The 26,884-nt window shown below is 40.9% G+C and overlaps 1 protein-coding gene across 5 annotated transcripts in view; it reads left to right on the top strand.

Annotated features, from left to right (window-relative positions):
- The window catches only part of LOC122549656 (retinoic acid receptor beta), a 513,362-nt gene that overhangs the window by 406,411 nt on the left and 80,067 nt on the right, over nt 1-26,884 (top strand). For all 5 annotated transcript variants that reach the window (XM_043689458.1, XM_043689457.1, XM_043689459.1 and 2 more), the window contains one exon: nt 15,627-15,787. In XM_043689458.1, coding sequence (XP_043545393.1) covers nt 15,627-15,787 — 161 coding nt within the window. The remainder of the gene's footprint in view (nt 1-15,626; nt 15,788-26,884) is intronic.

The following is a 26,884-nucleotide window of genomic DNA, read 5'->3' on the forward strand; positions in this document are numbered from 1 at the left end:
ATAAGTGTGATAATATGCAGCCAGTTTGTGGCTTTCTGCAGAAAAGTAAGTAAGTAACGTTGTCCTAGTCCCAGAGAATCAGAGGCTGCTCTCTCATTAGAAAGAGGTGGCAGGGTGGGGGGTGGGGTAGGTAACGGGGGACTGGCAGTGAGGGTCACCATGCCTCGGGTAAGGATGAATTGAGAAGGTGGCACCTTTACAGTGACCTCACCTGGTCCAGCAATTGAATTCACACTGTTGTCGTCAGTCTGCATCATATACCAAATGTCCAGCCAACTGAGCTCTCCTGACCGCCTATCGAAAGGCTGGTCAGTTCACTATGTAATCTTTTGTATCTGTTTTGGATATATAGCTGTTTCACTTTATGTTTCAATCAATTCAGTGCTATATTTTTGATTAGTTTTCTTTATAATTAAGTTGAGAAAACTGGCACATTCCAAACTGAGGACACTGAGTGAAAAGGTGGCCTTGGCAGAAGGCACTCCTCAAGGATGTGGCATTGTATCCAAACTTCAAAAAGGAAGAATAAAACATCCTCAGGCCCTCATCACCCCCTACACACACACATATGCACACACACACACTCACGCACGCTGACACACACTCTCACACTGTCACACACACATACGCAAATGCACACAAATACACTCACAAACACAAGAGGCGCACATGCACACACTCACAAATACACACACAGACACGCACACATACAGACATACACACACATGCACAACCACACAAACACAGATGCACAGATCAGAGACATACACACAGATACAAACACATGCACAGACACACAGAGACACACACAGGTACACACACAGATACAGACACACAGAGACATACACACAGATACACACATGCACATGGTCCATGCATTGCCGATATATGCCATCTCATGCCCTGTGCCTAGACCTCAGAACCTCTCAACATTCTATATTACATAATGATCTTCCACCCATCCCTGTGGTTCTCTATAGCTCCTATGCCAACATATGCCCATACCCATTAACCTTTGCCCTTACCCCTGACACCTGTATTTTCAAGAAGAGCCGCCTTGTTAAACATTTTCCTTGGGCCTCCTTGAAGTTGCGAAGTGAAGCCAAAATTTCTTCAGGGTGAGTTGCTTTGCCAGTGAACTTTCCCCCACTAACTTGTGATGAACCTATTGAAATTGTTCATTTTTCAATAATTATTTTGCAAGTTGTAAAGAGGTTTTGGGGGTAATTTGTATTTTTTTTGTGAGAGTGCAGACTGGGTCAGAGCAAATCTGATGGCTGGCTTTACATCTTGTAGACAATGGAAGTGAAAACGGGGAGAGTTGGTACTCGGTTTGGTTAAAGTCACTGGTCCTGTGCTCTCGTTAAAGGCCAAAATGAGTTCCTTTGGGTTTTCAATTTCTATTCTGAACAAAGAAAAATCAGTTAAAAAGGCCAGGAAAAAGAACAGGAAATGCCCACCCATATGGAGAATGCAGAAATTGTGCATTCCTGTGCAATCTAAAGTTGCAACTTCATGCAAGTGGACAATTGTGCAAATGGTGGCTTGTGCAGTAACAAGGCATGAATGAAACTTCTGACGTTAACATTCTGTCACTGTCATTTGCTTAAGTTGTAAAGGTTCTGAGGAAAGTATGCTAAAGAGTTAACACTATTACTAATCACAAGAAACTCATAGAATTTTGGAGCAAGACTTTCCACTTGCATGACTTTTAAACCCTGCAAGTCAAAATTACTCACTGCTGCAGTTGATGACATTTGAAAAAAATGTGTTGAGCTAAAAAGCCATCATTAAAGTGAGATTGAATGCACACTGGTTTCCATTGATTAATATTAGGCACAAATTGTGCTTTTCACCAACAAAAAAAAATTCAATTTCTGTATATTTCTATTATCGCTGTAATCTTCATTTCCATTCATGTGTAGTCCAAGGGACATTGCAATATAATGGACGGGAGTTTGTATAAAATTAATTGTTTATATAATGAATAATCCAGCAATCACATACAGAGTTAGGAAGGGTTCACCTGACAACAATTTTGCACTGCTTTTAAAAACGTGATGTTCGTCAATTTATATGTAGGTGCATAGAAAAGCAGTTTGTATTCACTTTAATGTACTAGCTGCATAATTTATGTGGAATAGAATAACAGATTAAGGATCTCCCTTCTACTCAGGAAATTTGCCAAACACAACCTGAGCTTTTAACAAACTCCACCAAATTTGATGGTTCATAATGCAAAAAAAACCTTTGTTTAATGATGTGCTCTAACAGGTGACAATCAGTGCTTTCAGCTGTGAAGGGTGTTAAATTGTAGGTGGTAAATATTTGAAAGCAGTTAAATCTGCTCAGTATTTTTACAGTAAGTGATAAAATTGTTCCTCCTCAACACTGAATCTTCTGTTATAAGAAATAAAGGAAGGCCTGATCTTTAGAAGTGGATTGGAAAAGTTTCATGAGAAAAAAAGGATAGTTCAAGTGTCTCCTACTCTTAGCATCAGACTGTAAATTTAAGTATGAAAACAACATCGTGTAGCTCTCACAATGAATATGCGAATGCAGAAAATGAAATTAGCATTCCAAAATAGACAAACTGGAGCCTTGGAGACATTTTTAACTTGAAGAAGAATTTATTTTGGCTGTTGAAATACTGGATTGCTGGTCTGACTCCAAGTCTATAAAATACAACACCTGAAGCCAAGTTTTATTTTTCGTTTTTAAATCAAAGCATACAGTGGGCCTGTTCTGGTATCTCTGGCACCTTCGGGTTTGCCAAGTATCAGAATGTTAGGTTGGAAAATATAACCTTTTTCAATACACCCCATTCTTTGAAAAAGGACACACTGCTATATATTTTGTTAGGCTTGTAATCTGTCTCACTCATTCTGCACCTAAAATCCCATTCCCTAATAATGTGCCAAGGTTGGCAGCTAAGCCCCATTCTCTTCCTTTGGGAATTAAGTAAGAGTATTGGGATTGATAGGAGCATAAAGCATTTTAGTTACAAGACCTTTAGTGACTCTTATCCAGCATTCTACCAATTGGGCGCACAAAACCATTTCTATAAACCCATCCATTTACGTCTTGTTTTTGTGTCCTCTCTTGTTATTTTATGTGTTCTGATTGGTTTTATTTAGTTCCTCCTTTCCTCACAGCTGAAGCAATGAAAGAACCAGCGACAAACATAAGAAGCAGAAAGTATCTTTGGTTACATTGAGAAAGGACTCAGCTATGTACAGAATTTGAATTTGAATTAGAATTAGGCTTTACTGTCATCTGCACTGCACTACAGAGAGATAGGAGTACAGCGAAGAGCTTACAAATGTCATCATTCACGGCGCTATCTAAAGTACAAGGTACCCAGGTACAAAAACTTAGGTTAAAAAGTAGAAAAATAAGGAAAAAGTTAACACTTCAACATTAAAATTCTTCTCAGTATAAGTTAGTAAATAAGAAATAAAAATTACAGTCCTTCTTTAGCAGCTAACTAAAATGAACTAGCACTGTTTAAAGCAAAATCTGACAGTAAGCAATCATGAGGGGAAGAGAGATTTAAAAATGAGCAAACCCCACAGGGAGGATATCAGCAGTGAAGAGTAGAGAGTGTAGAAAGCTGAAAAGGAGAAGTGGGACTGGAAGTGTGTATGTTTGAAGGCCACTCCTTATATCCAAATCCGAGCAAACAAGGCCCACCGCTGAAAACCTTGCTGCTTTGTTTATTACCTTTCTTCAACCACAGGAGCTTTCCCTGTTTAAACCCTGACCTGTCATTAGCTCACAATCTGCATTCTCTTATGTTCTGCTCACTCATCAGCCACGCTGTTGCAGATCTCCCCAGTGGCTCCCTATCTGCTAGTGCAACAAATTCCAATTCTCTACTCTTTATTTACAGCTCTCTCATGGCATTCCTTTTTCTTTTCCCTCCTACTGCCTCCTACAGCCCAACATCTCAAACTATAACCTACACTTCTCCGGTCTTGGAATGCTGTGGATGCAAAGCCTTTTCCTGGCTCTCCTTATTTTGTGATCGAGGTTTTAGTTCTCTTTGTGCCACGCACTGGGATCCCACCCTGAACATTCTTTACCTTCCAGTTTAAGAACTTTGCATGAGCTACCATCTTGATTGTGTCTTCCTGATTGTCTACCATTTGTCTCAATTGTCTAGATCTTTCTGGAATTTGTTCTGACACTATGGATGCTGCACAAATGCAGATTGTATCCAGGATGACTCCTTTCTTTGTCCTTGTTCAACGATTGACTTTTTGACCTTTTCCCACAAATGAAACTCCCATTTTCTTCATGACCAGCATTGCATTTGGAAAGTTTTTTGGCCTCGGGAGTTCATTCTAGATTTGAAAGCTGGGGAGGTGCCTTCAATGCCTTTTGTACACGTGAAAAAAAGACGCAAACGCAACACACTCCCTCTGGGATGATTCTGCTGCCAGAGGTGGGCTACAGCAGGCCATTTCGCTGCTGCTGACCCCTCTGTGAGCCTAAATGGCCATGGGTTGGGCTTACGCAAAGGCGTAGGGCAAACCCCTAGCCCACGGTTAGAGCATAGCAACAGCCCATGAGTGTTAGGCAATAAAACTGAGCTTATGCACTGCAACACCAGGAGAGATATGAACCACCGTTAAAGGAGATGGAAGTAGTTTCTGATTTGTAGAAAGGCTCAAAGTGAGTTAGCGTTTTGATTGCAGGAGAAGGGCTGGTCATTCTCAGGCCCTTTCCGTTCATCAGACTCATCAGTAATTTTCCCACCACTGCCCCATTCAAATAACTCCCTTTGCTGGAGCACTCACAGCTGGATCAAAGCTCCTGTTGTAGATAGGCAGGGCCATTTTTCAGTTTTCCTTGCTTCACCCGACCAACGTGTAAAGGTGGCTAGATAGGGTGTGGCTATCAGGGATCCTCCCGTCAAGATTCATGCTGAGTAATAGTGGAAGGTTTGATAGATGGCTTTCTGAGGCCATGATCTGGTGGTAGGTCTCCTGTCCTCCTCCTTTTCTCTCCAACCTAATTTTTGTGAAGCTCTTTCTCGTTCCTTCTGAACAACCATCTCAAAGGTAAGATGATATTCTTCTCACTTCCCCGCCGCTGCTAAAGTGATGTCAATGAAAATTCAGACAACACATGAACGGGGTGTTTGCTGTTCTTCTGCCACAGATATGGTGGCAGAATAGGCATTAGACTGCAATAATTCAGTTTCATTGGGCTAAATGTTACATTTTATTGGATAAGTCTGAGTTGTGTCACGTTTGTTTAGAGGATAGTTACCAAGGGGCCGAGTGAGATTTTCCCACCATCGCTTACCCAACTTGCCTCATTAATTACCAATGGGGTCTCTTACATCTCATTTCCACCCCATCGTATGATGCACTGCTCCCTGGACAGCTCGCTACTCAGCGGATATCCCAGAGTTCACCAGTATCCCCTGCGCAGATGCCATCTTTATAATCCCCTTGTGCACCTGGACAAGCGCTGCCAGTCCACAGCTGCCCTGCACCATTGCTGATGTTAGCCAGAGGCGTGGCAGACTGGGAGATACTGATGGTCTGCCTTGTGGACTGGATCCAGGAATGGGTGGTGCAGACCCACTCCCCCAGGCCTAGGGGTGGAGACCATATCACCAGACCTGGTCCAAGTTGTCACCTGGATTAAAGCGGCCTCATCCATCTGGAGGGCTACCCAGGTCTGTAGAAAGACAGCCATTGACCTTCCCCAGTCCACCAATGTTAAAAACCATCATGTTCTCGCCAATACCTCACCCCCACTCTATTGCTGACACTGTACCCACCTCCCATCAAGTCTCATGCTCTCCCACTCTCATTATTACTTGCAACATGTTTCCTCAGTCACTGTCATCCATCCCAACCCTTGGCAGCATTTACCCAGCATGCCCTCTGCATTGCCTACCGAGACATCACCTGCACCAGCCGTATTACCCATTTTCATCTCCCTGAATGCCAGTGCCTTTCTCTTTCCAGGAAATAACCAGACCACCGCCGAGCAGCAAGTGTCAAGTGGTGTGCTGCCCAAGATTGATGTCCTCCGTTTGCCCTGAGCAGGGCCAGACATGGTATTGGAGGCCACACTGACTTACTGGGCCAAGATCCTCTGAGTGAAAGCTATCCTCCTTGACTCGGATGAGGCCTGTTAACAACAATGCCAAGCTTCCTGGTTTTGTGTCTGTCCTGAACAGAAAGGCAAGGCAGAAGTATTGTGAACATAGTACCTCTGGGTGAGGGGGCAAAGTGCAAACAGCCAAGGCAAGGCAGGGATGCTTTGAGTATCCAGGTAGACTGAGCACTATGACAGCAAGCTCAGAACTCAGAGATACAGCTTGCTCCAGTCCCGAGCTGGGGTGTATGTGTCTGTGAGCACACAGTGTCCTAGCTGCTGCACTACATTGATAGTAGCCAGTGCAGCCTGGGGAGCAGCATTAAAGTGAGGAACAATCCTGTTAGTGGATCATAGATGTACCAATAAGGTTCTTAGAGGCTGTCACATGTCAAACGCCAATGTCTATGTACCTCGGGTACATGTGGCCATTGCCCGTGGAACATGCCCAGTTTCCAACATGGAGGTTGTTTGAGGCAAGAGGTGAGCGGAATCCATTACCCACACATTCCAGTTTCCTTATCGGGTTTTCCCAATGTCGAGCAAGTTTGGTAAAATAAGAAGCTGAATATTAATGAGGTGAGTTGGGCTGTTAGCAAGATAGTTAACAATCAGACCCATCATGGCCTAGCAAGAATTCCCCCCCCTACCACTTGTAAAAAATGTAAAAGATGGCATGACTTGCCCCTAATGTTGAGAAAAGCCTCATTGTCCGTGTCACATGATAGTGTCACAAATTTCACCAGAGGCCATGTCACTCAGGTGTCAACCAGATTCTGCTGATTGATTTTGCTTAGAACATAGAACATAGAACAATACAGCACAGAACAGCCCACGATGTTGTGCCGAACATTTGTCCTAGCTTAAGCACCCATCCATGTACCTATCCAATTGCCACTTAAAGTTCGCCAATGATTCTGACTCTGCCACTCCCACAGACAGCGCATTCCATGCCCCCACCACTCTCTGGGTAAAGAACCTACCCCTGACATCTCCCCTATACCTTCCACCCTTCACCTTAAATTCCAAATGTATTAGCATCAAACCTCATCATTTCTGTTCCCCCTTTTTTGTGACATCTGATAAATGGAGCTCCTTATCTCCAGCAGTCTGTTCTGCTGCTGTGATTTTCAAAGTTTTAAAAGCCAAGTTTGATGTGACCTGATGACGGTTTCCTCGATTGATGTCACCCTCTTCTTTCCACACTTTGAATGTTGCACCATAATCCATGGCTCTGGCTGCTCAACTGTACAAGCAACGGCAGAGCAGAGATAAGATCATGGTGTCTGGCAAGTTATTCACAAAGGACATCTTCGGGTTTCTCAGAACCAGTTTGCAAATCTTAAACTTTATTTTACATCTCACTCCCGAACACAACATACGCTATTTTATGCAAATACAAAATCTGCAAGGCAAAGAGAGCCAGGACTGGAGAAGGAGCAAGCTGATTCCCGTGTGAATTATCTCTTGTATCTTGGAGTTCTTGGCGACGGTTCATAAGACTACAGTAAATAACAATGTGTTTGTGTTGCTCAGACAGTTTAAAGCTGTTGAGCAAAAGAGCCAATGTGTTTTAACATTAAACAAATCTGTCATCCAACCTTAAAATGTAGGTAAATGTGTCTTTCTTCTGGAAAGGGTTTTTTTTCCTTCTTTGCTGATGTGTGAAGGCTTAATGATGGCTACAGTAAATTTTCCATGCAGCAGATAATTGAAGACTGCGATGAAGATTGGAAGTCCGATTCAACCGTGATAAATAAACACCAAACCTCAAGAATGCTTGCAGTTCCAATTCACTAGCAATGATAAATTAATCTAAAAATTACACTTCATTACCTTCCCAAGAAGCTTGTGACAAAATAAAAATCAGCATAAGGCAGATATTTACAATTCTTGCTTCACATGCTAGATACTTGCCTTATTTTCAATTAAGTTTTACATGCTTCCTGTTTCACATTGGAATTTTGCATTGTTCAAGGCAACAACATTTAAAAGGCATCTAGATGGCCACGTGCAATGGAAGGGTTTAAAGGGATACGGGCCAAATGTTGACAAATGGGGCTAGATTAATTTGGGATGTCTGGTCAGCATGGGTGAGTTTGGGTCTGTTTCTGCTGTACATCTCTATGACAAGGCTTGGACACTTTGGTGCGGATTTGTTTCAAGGGTACGTTTGTGCAGGGGTGAATTTGGAGTGGGACCTGTATCCACTGACTCCATCCATCCAACCCATCCTCCCAGGTGGAGGGTCACATAAAAAGGGCAGTAACGTGTTTAAAAGGAGCCTTCATTTGAGCATTCAGGTCCATTATGGAGGGAGAGATGGTCCCCGTCTAACAACTGAAATGGTGAACCCTCCCTCCCCCCAACCCTTCACTGCTATGACCCATTTCCTGTGCCTTCAGTAACTGGGTGTCAAGATTGTCAGGCTGCAGCTGCCATTTCAAGGCAGCAAGTTGTCAAGGGGCATCAGGCCTCCTTTCCTCCTCAGGGCGAGAAGCAACACATAAGTATTCTGCTGCAGGATTTCAGGGTGATACTAGTAACACAAGTACATTTCCTTTCGTTTTTGTGACGTGTACATTCTTAAAGAATAGTTGGAGCCGAAATTCTGATTGAACAAGCCCTGGGATTGGATATTGTCCAAAACTTGCTTTTGGGGTGAAATGCGTCAGGCGCCATTTTGTTATTATGAGTGGAATTATTTGGGAATAGCAGATCAAGAGGACTCTGCATCCTTGTAAATTACCATTTCATCCTCCCTTTCCTTCATCTCCCAAGTCCATTTACATCTTTCCTAAACTCTTTTTTCCGATCTTTCCAATCATGTTTTTGCTCCTGCCACAATCTGAAACAACTTTTATCAAAGTCACAATTCCCATCCTGTGTGACTGTTACAAAGGGCCTGCTTCCACACTGTCGGGATTCGATTCTATGATTCATCCTTCTCAACTTTCTTGCAGTCTGTGGCATGGTTACCCACACCATCCTCCTCCACTGACCAAGAATCGCGAGTCTAGGTATTCAATGATGCTAATCATTGCTGATTTTCCCAACATGAAAATCCTGGCGTTACCATTGACCTGAAACCTAATTGAATAAATAGAAAACCAAAAAACCATGGATGCTGGAAATCAGAAATAAAAACAGAATTGATGGGGATACTCAGCAGGTCTGGCAGCATCTGTGGAGAAAAATCAGAATTAACGTTTTGGGTTCAGTAACCCTCCTTAAGATTTGATTGTAGGTAAGAAAAGGTTAGTATGTATGGGGCGCGGGAGGTGGGAGGTGTTGGGAGTAAATGATAGATGGAAATGGAGCCCAGAGAGAGAGAGAGAGAGGTGTGATAGATAAAGGTCAGCCTGAGGGAATCAGTAGCTGCAAAGGGGATTATTAGTGGCTGACAGTGGTTTCATTGTGGTAGCAGCTCATGTGATGAGAAGGCCTGGTGTGTCGGGTTTGGGTTAAGCACATGGGAAGAAAGTGAGGTCTGCAGATGCTGGAGATCAGAGATGGAAATGTGTTGCTGGAAAAGCGCAGCAGGTCAGGCAGCATCTAGGGAACAGGAGAATCGACGTTTCGGGCATTAGCCCTTCTTCAGGAAGGGCTTAAGCACATGGGAGAAGGGGCTCAGGCTCTAAAATTATTGAACACAACATTGAACTTCCAGTTGCTGTTTTCTCTCTCTTTCTGGGCTTCATTTCCACCTATCATTCACTCCCCCAGCCTGCCCTCACCCCAGCTTCAGGATATACACCAACTATTTCCTCGCTACAGTCAGTTTTGAAGATGGCGCACTGGACCCGAAATGTTAGCTCTGCTTTCTCTTCATGGATACTGCCAGATCTGCTGAGCTTCTCCTGCAATTTCTGTTTTTGTACCTAACCAGATTAGCCATATAAATACTATGGGCAGAGGAATAGGCTAGGAATACTGCACCAGGTATCTCCCCCTCCTGACTCCCAAAGGGAAGCCCACCATCTACAAGGCCCAAGTCAGGAGTGTGATGGAATATCCCCACTTGCCTGAACGGGTGCAGCTCTAACAATGTGCAAAAACCTCCAAACCATCCTGGACCAAGCAGCCCAGTAAATTGGTACCACATTCACCACTTGCAGCTTCACCTGGAAGTGACAGCAATGTGCACTCTTTAAACAATTCACAACAGCAACTTGCCAAGGTTCTTTCTAAATCCACACCCTCCACCATCACGAAGAATAGACAGCAGACCCATGGAAACACCCCCACTTCCATCACCAACCCTAACCCAATCACTGCATACCACCCTGACTTGGAAATATATCGCTGTGACAAAATCCTGGAGCTGCCTTCAATTAGCACCTTTTCAAATGCAAGTAGAACATTGTTTGGAATGCCCATGTCACATCAGTGAATGCAGACACCAAATTGTAGAACTGGTTTATTAAAAGTCTGCCCCAAGATTTTAAATTCTCTTTCAAATGCTGTATTACCCACTGAACTTTTCTAGCAGTTGCTGTTTCGGTTTCCAGTATTTCTGGTGTTTATAATGTTGTGGATAACAGCCCTTAGCTGAATAAACGTTTCTGTTTCTATTGTCTGACACCATGTTGAATGCCACCACAGTATTATGCGCCAATGTACCCAGTGTGAGGTTATAATCTAATCTAATGGCAGAATAATGACAGAATCTTTGGTCTGCTTTGGAATAATCATATAAGCGTTGGTAATAGTGAACGTTAAGAAGTCTGGCGTCGGCTATGTTGTAAGATGCCAAATGTCTGTGTTTTCTTTCGAAAAACTATGTGAAAGGAGTAATGTGCAGGTTCAAAATGTGCTGGGAACAAAAGCCCATTATTTTAAAAAAAATCATTCTCCAGTTTTTGCATTCAGACTAACTTTCAACTGATCTTAATATAAATCAGCTTTTGATTTTGTTAAGCATATAATCAGGATTGCCAGCATTAAGAAAACAATCTTAATCTTGTCCCATCTGTCCAGATGGTTTTTATTACCTCTGCTTATGAAGGTTAGTGGAGGTAATTCTTTTGCAAATGTACTTTGTTCTATAAATATTATATCTCAAAACTAATAGATGGATTTCCATGAAACCTGATGTACAAATTCGATATTGATCCAAAGAAAAACTGCTGACTTTTTGGTGAAAATCCAGATACTGCAATTGTTTAGATGATCTGCTAACATTGGGTGATAGGGGAAACAGATCTTCTTTTAGACTGACAGAGAATGTTGATGATTGTTTTAGAATGTTGTGGATTGACTCAGAGGCTGGGAGGTGTTTGTTACAGCTGTCAAAATGTGAGCAGAGTTTTCAGAGCAGGTTGTTCAGTGTGGATTGGCTTGAAACTTCTTCTTAATAAGTTTGTTTTTTTAGCTTTGTAGTTACAGAGTATCAACCAGGCAGAGGAAAACTTCAGGGAAATCAGTGTAATCATATTGGGTTAACACGGCTTGGCAGAGGTATATAACAGAGTGCCCTCTTCACTTTGTGTTACACAGGCAGCAGCTTTCTAGCATTGCTAAGAAGGAGCTATGGGCCTGTGCTGTATGAATTAATCATTTTCTTACAGCAACATTGTGAGTATGTTTGCACTAAGACAGACAAACTTCCATGTTTGAATCATGGAAGAATATCCCATTTATTCCCTTATGGGATTCTGATTGCACTAGTTTGACTGAATTGTTTCCTGTGCTAACTATATTTGTAGCTTCTTGGAGCAAGAATAGCAATCCTGTTACATTTTGAGATTATTCTGTGTATTTATGCCTACCCAATTTACTATAGAAATGAGGTGGTTCCAGATTATACAATACCCACCGTCAGAAAGACAGTATGTGGGCGATATAGTAATCAGTTCTGCCATTGCTACTTCAAAACCTGCTGCTAGAATATGCACAAAACCTTCTGGGAGACTCTTCTGTTGAATTTCCTTTCTCGTGAGGGTGTAAAATGCATCCATTCTGCCCTGCTGTATTTAAGAACTAATTTGTACACTGACTGTGACAGGAAATGAGTCAGAACTTACTTTAGACAAACTGTTTGAGAAAGCAGGTGACATAGTAACCTTGATTTTCGACATGCCAGAGATCCCATATGGAAGATGATGGAAATGGGTCAAAGTCACAAATCCAGGCCCTGAACCTAGAGCCTTTCTCATTTCCACATGGATGGGAATGGAGGTGGCTGAGGCTTCAGTGTGCAGGGTTCCTGTGGATGACTGGAAATTTAAATGCTCAGTTGTCAATAAAAATCCCATGTTTGCTGCATGGAACACGGAGGGTGTAGAACAGACCAGGTAGGAGCCAGTGTTTTTGCTGCTTTTCTCTTGGCTAACTTGGCTATCCTTTTGGAGAGCTGGGATACCCCTGCGGATGCAAACTAGAACAGCTTAACAATGGGTTCAGTTATCCAATGCAGTGAGTGGGAGTGGGCAGAAGTGGTGAAGTTAGATCAGTTATTCTTTACAAGTGGGAGAGAAACCTTCAGGGGAAGGACAGGGGTCCTCTGGGGGAGAAGTCAGGTAGTCTCTTGGAGTTATCAGGTCTCCTTTGGGGTTGTGAACTGGGCAAAATATTGTACATAAAAGATGCAAAACCTTTTGGATTCAAGAACTGTCAAGAAGTGTTGAATTCTCTAGAACTGTCAAAATGTGCGAGAGAGCATTCCCCAATCAAGTATATTCAGGAATATAGAATTTTAAGTGATAGAACTTTTATTTTCCCCTGTGTGCATGGATGATCCTGGATATTAAGTCAGTTAGTCTAGTAGGTGAAGGGGAAAGGATGGTGGGTGAAAGTAGGTGCCAAGTTGTCATGAGGGTATGAGGGGCCATGGAGAATGGACAGATGGGGCATAGGGTGATATGGGGTATGAAGGACCATGGTGGAGAGTAGAGGTCATTAGGTGGCATGGCTGTGCATAGGTGGGGCATGAGGAGTGTGTTGGTGGAGTATGGGGGGAATGTTTTACGTTTTATTCTTGTATTTTAATTTTTGGACAAAGTGCTGGAGCCCTGAGACAGGCCTTCTGCCCATCAGGCATCAGAACCCAGCAGCTTTCCTACGTCATCGGGCCAGACTTCCAATCCCCCCCTCATACCCCCTCAACCTCCCGGCAAATGCAGGGCAGCCATTTTTAAAGCTTGGCTGCACAGAGCTACAAACTCTCCCACCTGTGTGCACACGACACAGCAATGAAAATCAGAGCCAGCGGGTTCATTACTGCTCGATCACTTCTTACACCCGGGTTTAAATCCCAGCCAAATGCAGTGAAGTTCCTATCCTACATAAAATGACTTTGTACCTCCTCAACCCAATTCCTGGAGTCTAGAGCACTGAATGGTTCTACCTAACATAGCAGCACACTTGCAGTGGCACTGAGAGAGACCACTTGGGCTTTTTTTTAAATTTTGGAAACATAATGAGGAATTTTTACTGTGTTCAGCTGCGCTATATCGAACTGAGGTGCTTGATGCTAAAATACGTCGAGTTGTGTTTTCCAGAACATTCCTCATTTTGATGAGCACAAAAATGTCAGGAAAGAAAAAAAAATCAGCCTTTGAAATGAAGAATTGGCTCATGTAATTTTGGAATAATTGGATTTGATTAAGTGTGTGAAACATGTGTTTATTGTGTCAATTTGAAAGAAAATGTAAGATGCAATTACATCACTAACAAGGAAATGCACTATTGAAAATGATGAATTTTAAGCTCCATTTAGTGTTCATTCCCTAGTGGCACATTAATACTTTAAGGCCCTTCACTTTTCTGAAGTCCATTAACCATTATTTATTGATAATGAACCTTTTTTCTATTATTTCTTAAGGGCACATTTTAATTTAAATCAAGAAGGTTTGAAAAGCCATAAACATGTAACACACACTAAGAGCTTAAGTGTGATAATAAATTCACATTCATTATAGACTTACAATTCTCCCCATTGAATTGGTGACTTTCTTTCTCTTTTGACGATTAACCACAGAAGTGAAGCAGGATTCAGCCATGAATTGCTCCATAGTCTTAGTTAATGCTGCTCCTTTGTTGGCTTGTGAAACAGGATAAAAAGTCATTGATATGATTGATATAGAATGTTGTACAACCACCTGATATTGTGTCTTCCTTAGGCTGAACAGCTCTGGATCGAAATCAAAGCCAGACCCTCATTTCAATCAGGGAAACAGTCTGAAATGCTTACTTATCTGAAGTACTATCAGATTAGGGAGGCTAGGAAACCTGCTCTTTTGGGAAGTTTGGTTTGAGGAGAATGATAGCTGTCACAAAATTCTTACTTTCCTTTGGCACTGGGATAAAAACACCCTAGGTTTCCTCCAGGACAAAGTTGTATTCAATTTGAATGCCATAGAGACTTGCCAAGCAGCCAGCGTCTGTATCTTTCTCGCTGACAGTTATCTGGTTCTGGTGATTGCAAGATAAATTTGGAGCAGAACTCAACTGGACAGGCCGCAGGCTCAGAGGTGCTAGTTGACCAGGGAAGAGTTCTCCTGCTTCTGTTACACCCAGAAAAATAAAAACTCAGAATTTCCTCCTTGTATTGTTGAACAACCAACAATGGTCTGTGTAAGGATCATGTGTGACACACTTAAATAGCTTTATAATTGGTCCAGGAAGATGGGCAGTTCATCATTTACAAGTCTAACCTGAATATGGCATCGAGCAGGCAATGGACTAAGGTTACACTCCAATTTTAAGGTGCAAAATGGCAGGCATTGAGTTGAATCACTTTTCCTTTCTTGTCCCTTGTTGCTTAGTTGTCTTGAATCAATAGGTTCATTTTCAAAACATGCTTCCTGTGAAATATTGGTGATGGTATTATCTAGAAATGCAGGAGTCCCTTAAGGAATTAAGTGCAATTACTGCCTGCCGCCTGCTGACCCCATTCAAAATCTTTGTGTATTTTTACCAAATGGCGTACTGAATCTTATCCAATGTACATTTATTTGGAAGACAAATAGAAGAAAGAATATTTGTCAAAGACATTCCCCTTTGTTATTATGGTTCTTCGTCCTCGTTGTCATTTATCATCAATTTTAACTCCTTCCTGCTATCTTTCTGTTTGCAATTTCCTTTTCACCATTGCATTTGAACTGTTTTGTGAAACTGGTTCACCAAGCCCTCTGTCAGCAGCCTTCGCAGGAGTTACAGAATAGCTCATCATGTGAATGTTGCAATGAAATGCCAGGAATAAATATGTTGAGAGCAAGTACAAACAGAGCTCGACCATTTGGTTTTGTCTTGCATAAGCACTGCATGCCCACACAAAATATTATAGAGCCTTCCTTTGTTTTACTCTAAAGTTTGCCATTTATATATGGAGAGCTTATGCAGTGTTGTTGCCACTTTGTTGCTTCACAAAGTGACTTGTGTTGTGTACCACAGAAAACGATTGACTGGCAGGAGCAATTGTCGCAATTCACAATGTTCAGTATTTGAAAGGCGCTGTATAAATTGTATTACAGGTGCTTAATTGTGGTGCATTCTTCTCCTAGCCGTAAGAAATGACAGAAACAAAAAGAAAAAGGAGACACCGAAGCAAGAATGTTCGGAAAGCTACACAATGACAGCAGAGTTGGAGGATCTTATTGAAAAGATTCGCAAAGCTCACCAGGAGACCTTCCCTTCTCTTTGTCAGCTGGGGAAATATACTACAGTAAGTATTGGACCACAGATGTTTGGTGTTTTGAACCGTGCATTGAATGGTTGATACATCATCCTAATTGAGAAGCCACATACACATCTCCAGGGAAAAGTACTGGAAACTTGAAATTATAAAAAAAAACTGGAAATACTCAGCAAGTCAAACAGCCATTTTGGAGAGAGAAACAAAAATTTAGCATTTCAAGTAGATGGCTTCTCATCAGAACTTAATAAGGATTTAGCTCAACAATGATCATGTTAATACAAGTAAAGTTTCAGATTATGGGAAAATGTAAATAATACATAAACTATAACCTGTGATACCTGTCAGAAATTAAAAGGTCAATTATCTATTTGCTTCTGGGTGCTTCTAAGTGCATGACCTTCGGGAGTGGATACGTGTCGACATGTTCACCATTTATGCCGTTTAAGGGCAGCAGCACCATTAAAGGGGAAAGCACATTGAAAAACCTCGTGCTGGAATTATATTGATATCACTGGTTTGTGCTGCACATTGAAGCCTAATTTTTTGGAAAAAGATTTTGTCAGCTAATTCTGAATAACTGAAGGTAGTGAAATCTGTTATGGCAGCCAAAAGTTAAAAAAAATGACAATCACTGCTATTCCCAGCTATCTTGAAGTGATTGTCTGTAATTGTTTTTATGTTGCTGTGTCACACTGTGATAGTAAGTGTCTTGGCAGCCTGACGGTGTCAGGCAGGCTCTTGGTTCTCCTACACACTGTCCTGGAGAAAGATATCAACTGGGCACCACTATGGTGCTAAGTAATAGCAGAAAACCATGTCATGTAAGTGCAGTGTTAAGAATGATAATCAAGAATAATTGTCTGATTGTGAGAGTCTTCTTATTCCAGGTATTATGAAATGGATGCTTGCTGATTGAGAGGGGAGAATCTGGTATAAACGGTTGTTAGTGGCTTTGAATGTGATGAGGAAATATTTCTCCAGTAGATGTGGGAGTATTTGCACTTGCTGCTTCTTGACTGCCTTCAGCAATGACCTATTTGCAAACAAAAGATAGAGTTTATAGCGCTCAACACAGCCTCTGCCAGCAGATGAAAAAGAGTAATTACATTCTTCAAGAAGAGTTGAAACATGAGTATGAGGTGTTACTGGACAGTCTGCTCTGAAACTGCACCTGGTACTACAAGTGATTAGAAAGTGTAAGATAACATTGTTAATTGCAAGAGGTATTGAATACAGAGAAGGGTCGCTATATGTCAGTTATACGGGGAAAACTGCATCTGGAGTACTGTGTACGCCTTTGGTCTCCTTATTTGAGGACAGATGTAAATGCATTGGTAGCAGATGGGAGAAAGTTTCCTGGACTGACACTTGGAATTGGCAAGTTGACTGATGAGGGAAGATTGGACAGGCTCAGTTTCCATCTGCTGAAGTTCAGAAGAGTAGGAGTCAGTTTGATTGAAACACATAAGATCTTTTGCAGTCTTGATGGGGTGCATGTGAAAAGCTTGCTTCTTCCTGTGGGAGAATCTAGGGCTCGCTGTTTAACAACAAGGGTTTATCTATTAAAACAGAGTTTTATCCTACAGCGCATCATTTGGAATCTCTTCATGAAAGGCAGTGAAAACAGAGTCTTTGAATTTTGTTTAGGGCACGAGAAAATGGGATTGTGATAAGAGGGTAAAAGGTTATCATGGGAGTGTGGAAATATGGAATAACCAGATCAGCTACGATCTTAATGAACGCTGGTACAGGCTCACATGACTGAATGGTCTACTCCTGTTCCTAATTGATATGTCCATATCTCTGTGCAGAGGCATGCTCACTAGCATGTAGTTTAAAATGTCGAGATCCCAGTTTAGCTTTATTGAATGCATTTTATGTTCCTAAAATAGGTATCAGTTAGCTGGGCAGAGTCCTTGTATCCAGTCAACACAAATATTCAATTTTGGGCAATTTTGGATGCAAGATGGTCGACTCCTTGTGAGCTCCTGTGTGTATATCTAAGTTTCCTATTTCCTACAATCGTTCTACATTCTTTACCTGTGTTTTTGTTTTTGCTGCTGTTTACCTATTATTTACTTATCTATGCTACTTAACTCTGTGACCTGCCTGTATTGCTCGCAAGGCAAAGCTTTTCACTTGTTTTGGTCAGGGTTTGGGTTAGTCTTTTTATTCTGAGATGACCAAAGTGAGAACAGGGCTCAATTCAAACTCGAAATAAGGTTCCTGCACTCAGTTCAGATCCAGACTCTGGAACTTGTTTACATTCAAGGAGCTTGCAAATCACAGGATCTAAGCAACTTGACCATTGGGTCCTTAAAGGAGCCTCCAGAGGAAGTGTTCCAAAAATGCAGAAACACTTCCACGTTTTGTGCAGTCAGAAGGGAAAAGACCAGGCTTCCTGAGTGCTGAAAACATCTGCAAGGTGCTACAGATCTTTTGCTGGATCCTTTCCTGATTTATATTTCATTGCCGGAATCTCGTAGGGATAAAGGGAGTCCCAGCTGTTGGCTTAAGAACAAACAAGAACTCCACATCGTCATTTCTTTGGGAAGTCCTACCATATCTCGTTGCGCTAAAGCACGTGACAGGCCAGCAGGTCCTGTGTCTGCCAGCTCGATTGAATGGAAGCACCCCCAGTGAGGTGCACGTTGCAACAAGGATCATCACTGGATCCCAGGCTGGAAGCAAGTGATGGTGGGAGGGTGGGTCTCTGATTGGGGGTCCTGGCAGAAGGGACTGGTAGCAAGGACAAGGAGACGGTTCAGTGGACCCTTCCTTCCAGTTACTGCGTCACCCAATGAGGCACTTTGAAAGAGGGACTCCTGTTGGAGCCCACATGTTAACATACACAGGCAGCCCCTGCTAAGATTGGATAGAGCTCTTAAGGATAGTGGAATCAAGGGTTATGGGGATAAGGCAGGAACAGGATACTGATTGAGGATGATCAGCCATGATCATAATGAATGGTGGTGCTGCCTCGAAGGGCAGAATGGCCTACTCCTGCACCTATTGTCTATTGTCTAAGATGGTACCAGCAACAGTAGGATAAAGGCCCTAACAGGATTATTTGCTCCGTTAAGAGCCTCAAATGGTAACAGAGTGGACCCTCCATTACTTCACCTGATGAAATGCCCTCTCTGTCACTGAACTGGCCACAGGAATGGCTTAAGATTCTGCCCCATATTTCAATAATGTTTGTGATGGCAAAATAAGGTTGTGAGGTGTCAATGAATTGTGAGATTCCAAAATTTGGGAGATCCTCCATCAGTGAGTGGCATTATAAAGAATATGAGAAGTAGCAGTAAGAACTATAATTCAACAGTTCTGTTTTCATATTAAACTTTGTGACCATTTCAAAAGAAGGATCTTTTATGAGATATAAACTGGCTGTTCACTTATGAATAGTATCATAGTGCTAAGAGTATTGTGCACTATTGTTAGGATTTGAAGGGTCTTGCAACTCAGTTGGAGGCCATTCAGCTCATTGAAGTGGAATCGACTCTTTTGAAAGAGCTATCTGTTCAGTTCCTTTCCGCTGCCCTTTCCTCAAACTCTTTCAAATTGTTCTTCTTGAAATGTTAATCTACTTAGCTTTCAAAAGATATGACAGATTGTGCTTTCACTACTGTTTCTGGTGGAGCATTCTCTATCTGAACAGCCCTCTGGACAAAGAAATGTCCCCTTACCTCTTCCTATCCTGATCTCGGTAACAATCGCAAACTTATGTCCCTTAATCACATATTCAGTAAACAATGAAATAATTTACCCAGTTCTCTAAATCAAAATCTTTTATGATGTTGAAAATATTTCAGTTTTCTTCTTAACCACTATTCATTCAGTAAGGGGAGTTCAAATGTTCTAGCATAATTAAAGCTGCTCATTATTGGTATCATCTTAATTGGTATTTTCTTGACAGTCTCCAAGTTCTATTGCAGAGTATCTAAAAATGGACACAATATTCTAACAACAGCCCTGACCATGATTTATAAGATTTATAGATACTTACTTGCTTTTGATGCCTCTATGCATAACACTCTAAATACCTTATTTTCGTAATTTAACAGCTGTATAATTTCATAGATTTATGTATCAGGCCCATTGACTGTCACTGTACTTTTCTGCTTTGAAAACTTTTACATTAGTATATTTCCACTCATTATTTCTCCAAAACAGTTTATCTACATGAAATTTCATCTGCTCAATTGATTAATTGTTACTAAGTTTGCACTTAACTATATTCTTGTTTTTGTTGAGTCTGCAGATTTTGGTGTTATGTCCCTTATTTTAAAGTCCAAATCAAATTTGAACCCCAATGAGCAATAAGCCTCACTCTCTGACCTATAGCTAACTTTCTAACCATGCTGCTGTATTTCCTTAACTTATTCAACAAACCGCACAGGCAGCGCTTTCTGAAAATACATATAGGTCTCATCCATCACATTTCCTTTATTTCAGTACATGCCATTACTTTTTCAAAGGAGTACATGAGAATTTCCAAGTAAAACTTGCCTTTTTCAAATCATTTTTGGCAGTCTGGGTTTGACTCATGTGTCCCTAAGTGGCTATTCATTTTATCACACACTGTTATCTGTAGATTTAGCTTTTTACGTTTAGATTTTTATTGTCGTGTGGACTCAAGTACAGAAGTACGGGATTACAGTGAAAAGTGTATAATGTCGCCACACAAGGTGCCATCTTAAGTACAAGCACCTAGGTGATAAGAACAAGGTAGAAAGAAAGAAAGAACAGCGTTAAAAGCTCAACATTACAGTAATTCTAAGAATTAAGTAGAAAAGTAAAGAAATAAAGCTAAAAGTAAGACATTAGTCTTTCAAAAGTGCTTAGCCACGCTGGGACTGCACTTGGTCCAGGGGCTCGATCGCCTCCTCTTTGCCTTGTGGAAGTTAATACTATGCTGACTAATGTATAATATAAACATTAACTTGAATCTATTTCGCACCTTTATCATAGAAGATGTGTTCTAAAGGCCTTCATAGTAGCATTTTACTGTAGAGTCATAGAACCATAGAGGTGTACAGCATAGAAAAAGGCCTTTTGGTCCATCAAGTCTGTGCAGGTTAAAAGCGCGCACCAAACTACTCTAGTCCCATTTTCCAGCACTTGGTCCATAACCTTGTGATACCAAGCCACAGGAAAAAAATTACATTGAGATAAGTGTCAAAATTTTGATCAAAAAGGTAAAGTTAGGCAGCTGAAAGCAAGTCCAGCAATGCCAGGATGATTACCATGGGATTGCTCAAGAGGTCAGAATTAAGATGAGTGCAGAGAGCTCAGGGGTTTGCGGCCAGAAGGAGAACGACAGGGACAGAGAGGAGTGGGCCATTGAATCATTTAAGACAAGAGTAAGAACTATAAAATTGGACAAAAGCTTAATTTTCATCATTAATTCACTCCAAATTATAACCTGAATACAGCAACAATTCTAAATTCCTTGCTTACCAAATCAATCTGCTTTCTTTGACGAGCTGCTGCAATCTTCAAATAGCTGCAGTCGTGCCAAACACCCCATTCTGGTAATCTCCAATGAACTGAGCTCATAATGAGAAAGGAACAATGGCTAATTCTGGACAAATTATTGTATTTGGACTGTGTGCCACTTTTACAATTCTGTCCACACCCTTCCCAGAAAATCTACTTCAATATTAAACAAAATGGACAAACATAATTTAAAGCATACCCATTAGAGTTATTTTTTGAAGTCATTGATTCGACAAGTTAGACAATACTCTTCCCTTTCTAATTCTACCATCATAAAATACTTGTCACATGTTATTGTTGTATAATGTGCACTAGATGTACATTACTTTTTAGGGATGCGTGAAGGTTTATTGTAATGTAATCCTCTGTTGTTGACCAACCATAGTAAAGTGTCTTTGCATTGTAAAGTATCTCTCCTTCATATTGCAAGATGAGAAGCAGCACAGGTAAATGGGCACCAATGATGGTTGCAGTTACCATTGGGATTATGTCCAAAGTAGCTCTAAACCTTGATGTCCAAATGGCTGTGCAGATTCCTGAGTTCCACTTTTGCAGTTTGATGCCTCCAAGTCCTTTCTACTGTGTGTAGTTACATAATTCACTTGTAGCCATCCTAAATTCTTTATTTATTTTAAATAGATCTGGTTAACTAAACAGTTTTTAAAAATGATTTAAGCTGCTTGGATGTCCTAATACACAGTTATGGGAAAATTACCAAAGTCAAAAGATACAGATTGAAAACAGTATGTTTATAAGAGCTGAGAATCAGTCAATATCTATTGGATTTTGTTTGTATTATAAATACTTGCATCAGCGCTAATGTTTTATACCATCACTGTTTTTTGTTTCTAACATAATCATATTTGTGTAATTTTAACAAATTGTTAATATGTTAAATAATTTAGATTTTACATACTTGCTATTTAGCTTCTTGTTTGTTCTTTGAATTTCAAGAAGCAATCCTGCACATCTCTGTTAGTTCGTACTGGAAACTACTAATGTAATCATTATCCCATTAATAAATAAAAATAAATCATTTATGCTCTCTGTTCTTCAATTATCAGTTTATTTAGATGCACACTGTCAGTTTTACAAATCAGCTGTTAATTGTACTATAACATGTGTTCAGTGTTATATGGAGTTGTGTTTGGTCTAGAGAGTGTTACAAATTGAACTCTCAATCCAATCCAAACAGTTGGTGGAACCCACTAAGCAGAAAGTGCTTCCTCATATAGCTCAGGGGGAAACTGTGAGATAGTCCGCCCAGTCCATTCTGACACACCACACAGTTTCTGTTAGGAGAGCTGCTTAAGCATTGGCTTCGGAGCAGGCCATTTAACTGCAGGACCAATCACTTTCTGATTTGTTGACAAGCACATAGCACAGCAGACTAGCTGGTGGTGTTGGATGTGTAAAATAGTGGTGGAGAAATGTAACTTCAGTCTGAAGTTTCAAAAATGCCTCAAAGGATTTTAAACCTAAGGTACTTTTAAAAGTCATAATAATCTCAAAATGCATTTGGTAAGGATGTCAAGTTGGTAAATAATAGAGCATTAAAGGGAAGTTATTTAAGTAGGTCTAGTTAATTGCATGTAAAAGAAGTGAGAAATTCTAAATCGTTTTATAGTTGAATTCCGAGTTTATTGGATAGGATTTTCCAACTACTTGTGGAACCTAACATGTAGTTGGGAACCTTAGATCATATACAGGGAGCGTATTATACAGCTACATGCATTGGAAGATACTAATGTAATCCATACATTGATAGTGATAGGTGCAGGCCGCTCACTCAATGGGGGTTAATTTTGACTTGAGTGATATTGTACAAAAAGCTTTCGAATGACCTGTCTTTTATATAACTCTCCCGACTTTCAATTTTATCTCTTAATGATTAGGTATCAGCCAAATTCAAAATTATGCAAAACATGTTTATTTCTGATTCTTAAATCATTTTCACTATGTACACTCATTAAATGAATGCTTCACATCCCTTAAAGTTACATCACAAATTACCTTCAAATCATGTGTAATTTCCAATACTTAAGTGAACGGTTGCTAATAAATACTAACTTGTGTGAATACGAGTACATGTTGGAATATTGTACTATACTGTTGAAAATATCCAAAACGGCTGAATATAACTTTTCAAAACGATAGTTTTAAGTTTAGGAAAAAATAGTCCAATTCCAGTTCTCTACATGTTTGCAGTTCTTACTGTTTATGAGGTTATAGTCAATTTATAAATGTTAAGGTAAGGTATTGGAGAGTACCAACTAATTAAAATAGAAAATGCCGGAAATACTCAGCCGTGGAATGTGAGGCACAGTTAATGTTGCAGGTCAAATCTTCTTTTACTCTTGATTAATTAAATTGTAAATGACATATTATTCTTAAATGATTCTCTTACATCTCTTATCCTTTTTATTCTTAAACTATTCAAAATGGTGCCCGATTGTGGCGCCTGTTGCAACTTTTCACTGTATTCTAATGTATTATTAACTGAAAAATGCGGGTAACAATAAATAAATTGCTCGTCATTCACTAGTTGGCACTTCTCTCATCGCTGAGTCAGAAAAGAAGCACTCAGAAACTTTAATGGAACTGATCATCAGATTTTTCTATATGAAACGCAGAACATGACAGCTGGATGACTATTGAAGGAAATGTCGCGAAAAGGGTCATGCATGTCACATGGAGGGATGTGGTACTGAATACTATTCTTAGTTTGCAAGTTAAGTGTCAAAATAGGTTTAGCGACCTAATGAAGTCAGGCAAGATAACACGCTAGGCAAGCTTCCTTCCCTTCCTTTGCCATGGATGCCAAAGAGGAGAAAGTGAGGTCTGCAGATGCTGGAGATCAGAGATGGAAATGTGTTGCTGGAAAAGCGCAGCAGGTCAGGCAGCATCTAGGGAACAGGAGAATCGACGTTTCGGGCATTAGCCCTTCTTCAGGAAGGGCTAATGCCCGAAACGTCGATTCTCCTGTTCCCTAGATGCTGCCTGACCTGCTGCGCTTTTCCAGCAACACATTTCCATCATGGATGCCAAAGAAACTATCCACCCTCTGAAATGATTGGCTCCCTGAGTAACCCTTCACACTGTAAAATGGTGAACTGGTTTGCTGACTCAACCCTCTTAGCAGGAATTACTTACATATATAACTTCCTCCACTGTAACAGAATGTCACCAGCAAAACTATTACGCTACTGGTTGGATGTCCCTCTGAGGCTAACCTTATCCTAATTCACACAGCCTTTATAGAGAACAACTTATAAATAAGGGCAATATAAGACACGGGGAAAGTGAGGTCTGCAGCTGCTGCAGGTCAGAGTCGAAAAGTGTGGTGCTGGAAAAACACAGCCGGTCAGGCAGCATCCGAGAAGCAGGAGAAATGATGTTTCGACCATAAACTCTTCATCAGGAATGATGACACGCTCATGCTCGAAACGTCGACTCTTCTGCTTCTCGGATGCTGCCTGACCGGCTGTGCTTTTCCAGCACCACACTTTTCGACAATGTCAGACACTGGCCCAGTCAGGGTGTACCAGGCCACTTACATTTTACAAAGTGCAGGACATAAGTTGATGGAGAGCTCTGTGTTCAAGTTATAAGGGATAGCAATTTAGTGATGTGAGAGATAACTCAGAGGCCAGGACTAACACTAAAGATGTGAGTTCAAATCCCAGCATAGGAGCTAGGAAATTTAAAATCAATTAACTTAATAAATCTGGAGTTTAAACTAATCATTGATCAATAAAAATGACTGTGTAGCTATTGGATTATTGTGAAAAGAAAACCTTATCTGGTTCACTACTGTTGTTTAAAGAAGAAAATATGCCGTTCTTCCCCTCACTGGGATACGACATCTCCAGACCCCTAGCAATGTGATTGGTTCTTAACTGAGCTCTAATGGAAAGCAGGCCTCTCAGTTGTATCAAGCTGCTCCAGGAAAGTTGTGACAATATATTGACCTTCTTCGTGCAAATGAGGCAACTTCCGACAAACCTTGCAAATTATGTAAGGATAGTGTCAGATACAATCATAGTCTGACGATTGGCAAGTATGCTGTGAGTAATTTTAGGCCCATTTATATCTTTCTGAACTTTGTTACTTTAGGCTTACTTCAAGGTCCTCGGCCACAATCTACACAATTGCTAATATCAGCTGTGTTGTTGAGAAAAGCAAAGACTGGGCACAGCTTAAAGGAACTTTTGTTTTACTCTTCCTAAAGGAAGGTTAATGGAAAGCAACATTGGTCAAGCAATTGAGGGTGGCATAGTGGTTAGCACTGCTGCCTCACAGTGCCACGAGCCCAGGTTCAGTTCCAGCATCAAGCGACTATGTGTGTGAAATTTGTATATTCTCCCCATGCCTGCGTGGGTTTCTTCCCACAATCCAAAGATGTGCAGGTGAGGTGATTGGCTGAAATAAATTGCCCAGAGTGTTCAGGGATGTTAAGGCTGGTTGGATTAGCCATGAGAAATGCAGGGTTTCCGGAATGGGTAGGTCTGGGTGGGATGCTCTTTGAGAGTTGGTGTGAACTCAGTGGGCGAAATGACCTACTTCCACGCTGTGGGGATTCTATGATTCTAGTGACCAAATCAATAGCAGAGATTCAAAGAGGCCATCAGTCCGCTTTCCACAAGCGCTTATCCAACCTGTGAGAGCTGAAGGAAAATGTTTGTTACGGTTGGCGTAAGCATTTCTGTCTTGGGCTTAATGTGTCTTCTGCAAAAGTCTCAGTGATTTGATTCTCTAAATGCTGAATGTTTTCATTGTTTACAAGGAGAGTAAAGTGCTCGAACTTCTATTTAAAAAAAAATCAAGTTTCACATCTGATAAATATTTAGCTTACATTTGGTAAGTGGGAGAATGGAATATAAACTGGATAGCAGGACTGAGGACGACGCAGGAACATTGATACTGCAGGTTGTTGATATAACACATGAAGTACAGTTTATGAATTTCCAGCTGAAACTGCTTACAGGTATTTCCTTATAAAAGGGAAACATAATCCTGAGGGACTTAAATATAGTTTAAACATTTCTACATATAGTCACGTTTCAAACAGGTTATCGGTTTGTGGAGCATTCCACATCCCTGGGAAGATTTTCGCTTTGCTTTTCTGACAGTGAGAGCTCGAAAGTTCCTGCGCTCGCCAGGTCAGCCTGCTGCTAGTAACAGGTTCATCAGCATGCCATGGATTTAAACACGTTTAAGCACAGAATCAGGCTCTCTGTGCTATAACTAACTCCAGTTGTAAGGAGCTGTTTGAACCACTTTTTACCTCCATCTTCTAATGTTCATTATTTTTCAGTGTCAACATGGCTCATTTGTTCTTCACTCAGAAAATTACAGGTTTATAAGTTTCATGACAAAGCGTGAACATAGAATGGTGTCAATCTCTGTGACACTGAGACACTGATGCAATAACGTTGGCCAGCTGTTGAGGGGGTTATCAAAGACTGTACGGCCATTTTCAAAGCAGAGGTTTCTTCTAGTCTTCTGGTTGAAAAGTATCAATGAAACAGCGTCACGCAAAACAGTCCATGATATACCTTGTTGTCTGTAGAATCTAGTGGCTTTGTCACATTTTCCTACCTCAAATAATCAATTGGCTTA

The sequence above is a fragment of the Chiloscyllium plagiosum genome, chromosome 5 (assembly GCF_004010195.1).
Source record: "Chiloscyllium plagiosum isolate BGI_BamShark_2017 chromosome 5, ASM401019v2, whole genome shotgun sequence".
Taxonomy (NCBI): Eukaryota; Metazoa; Chordata; class Chondrichthyes; order Orectolobiformes; family Hemiscylliidae; genus Chiloscyllium; species Chiloscyllium plagiosum.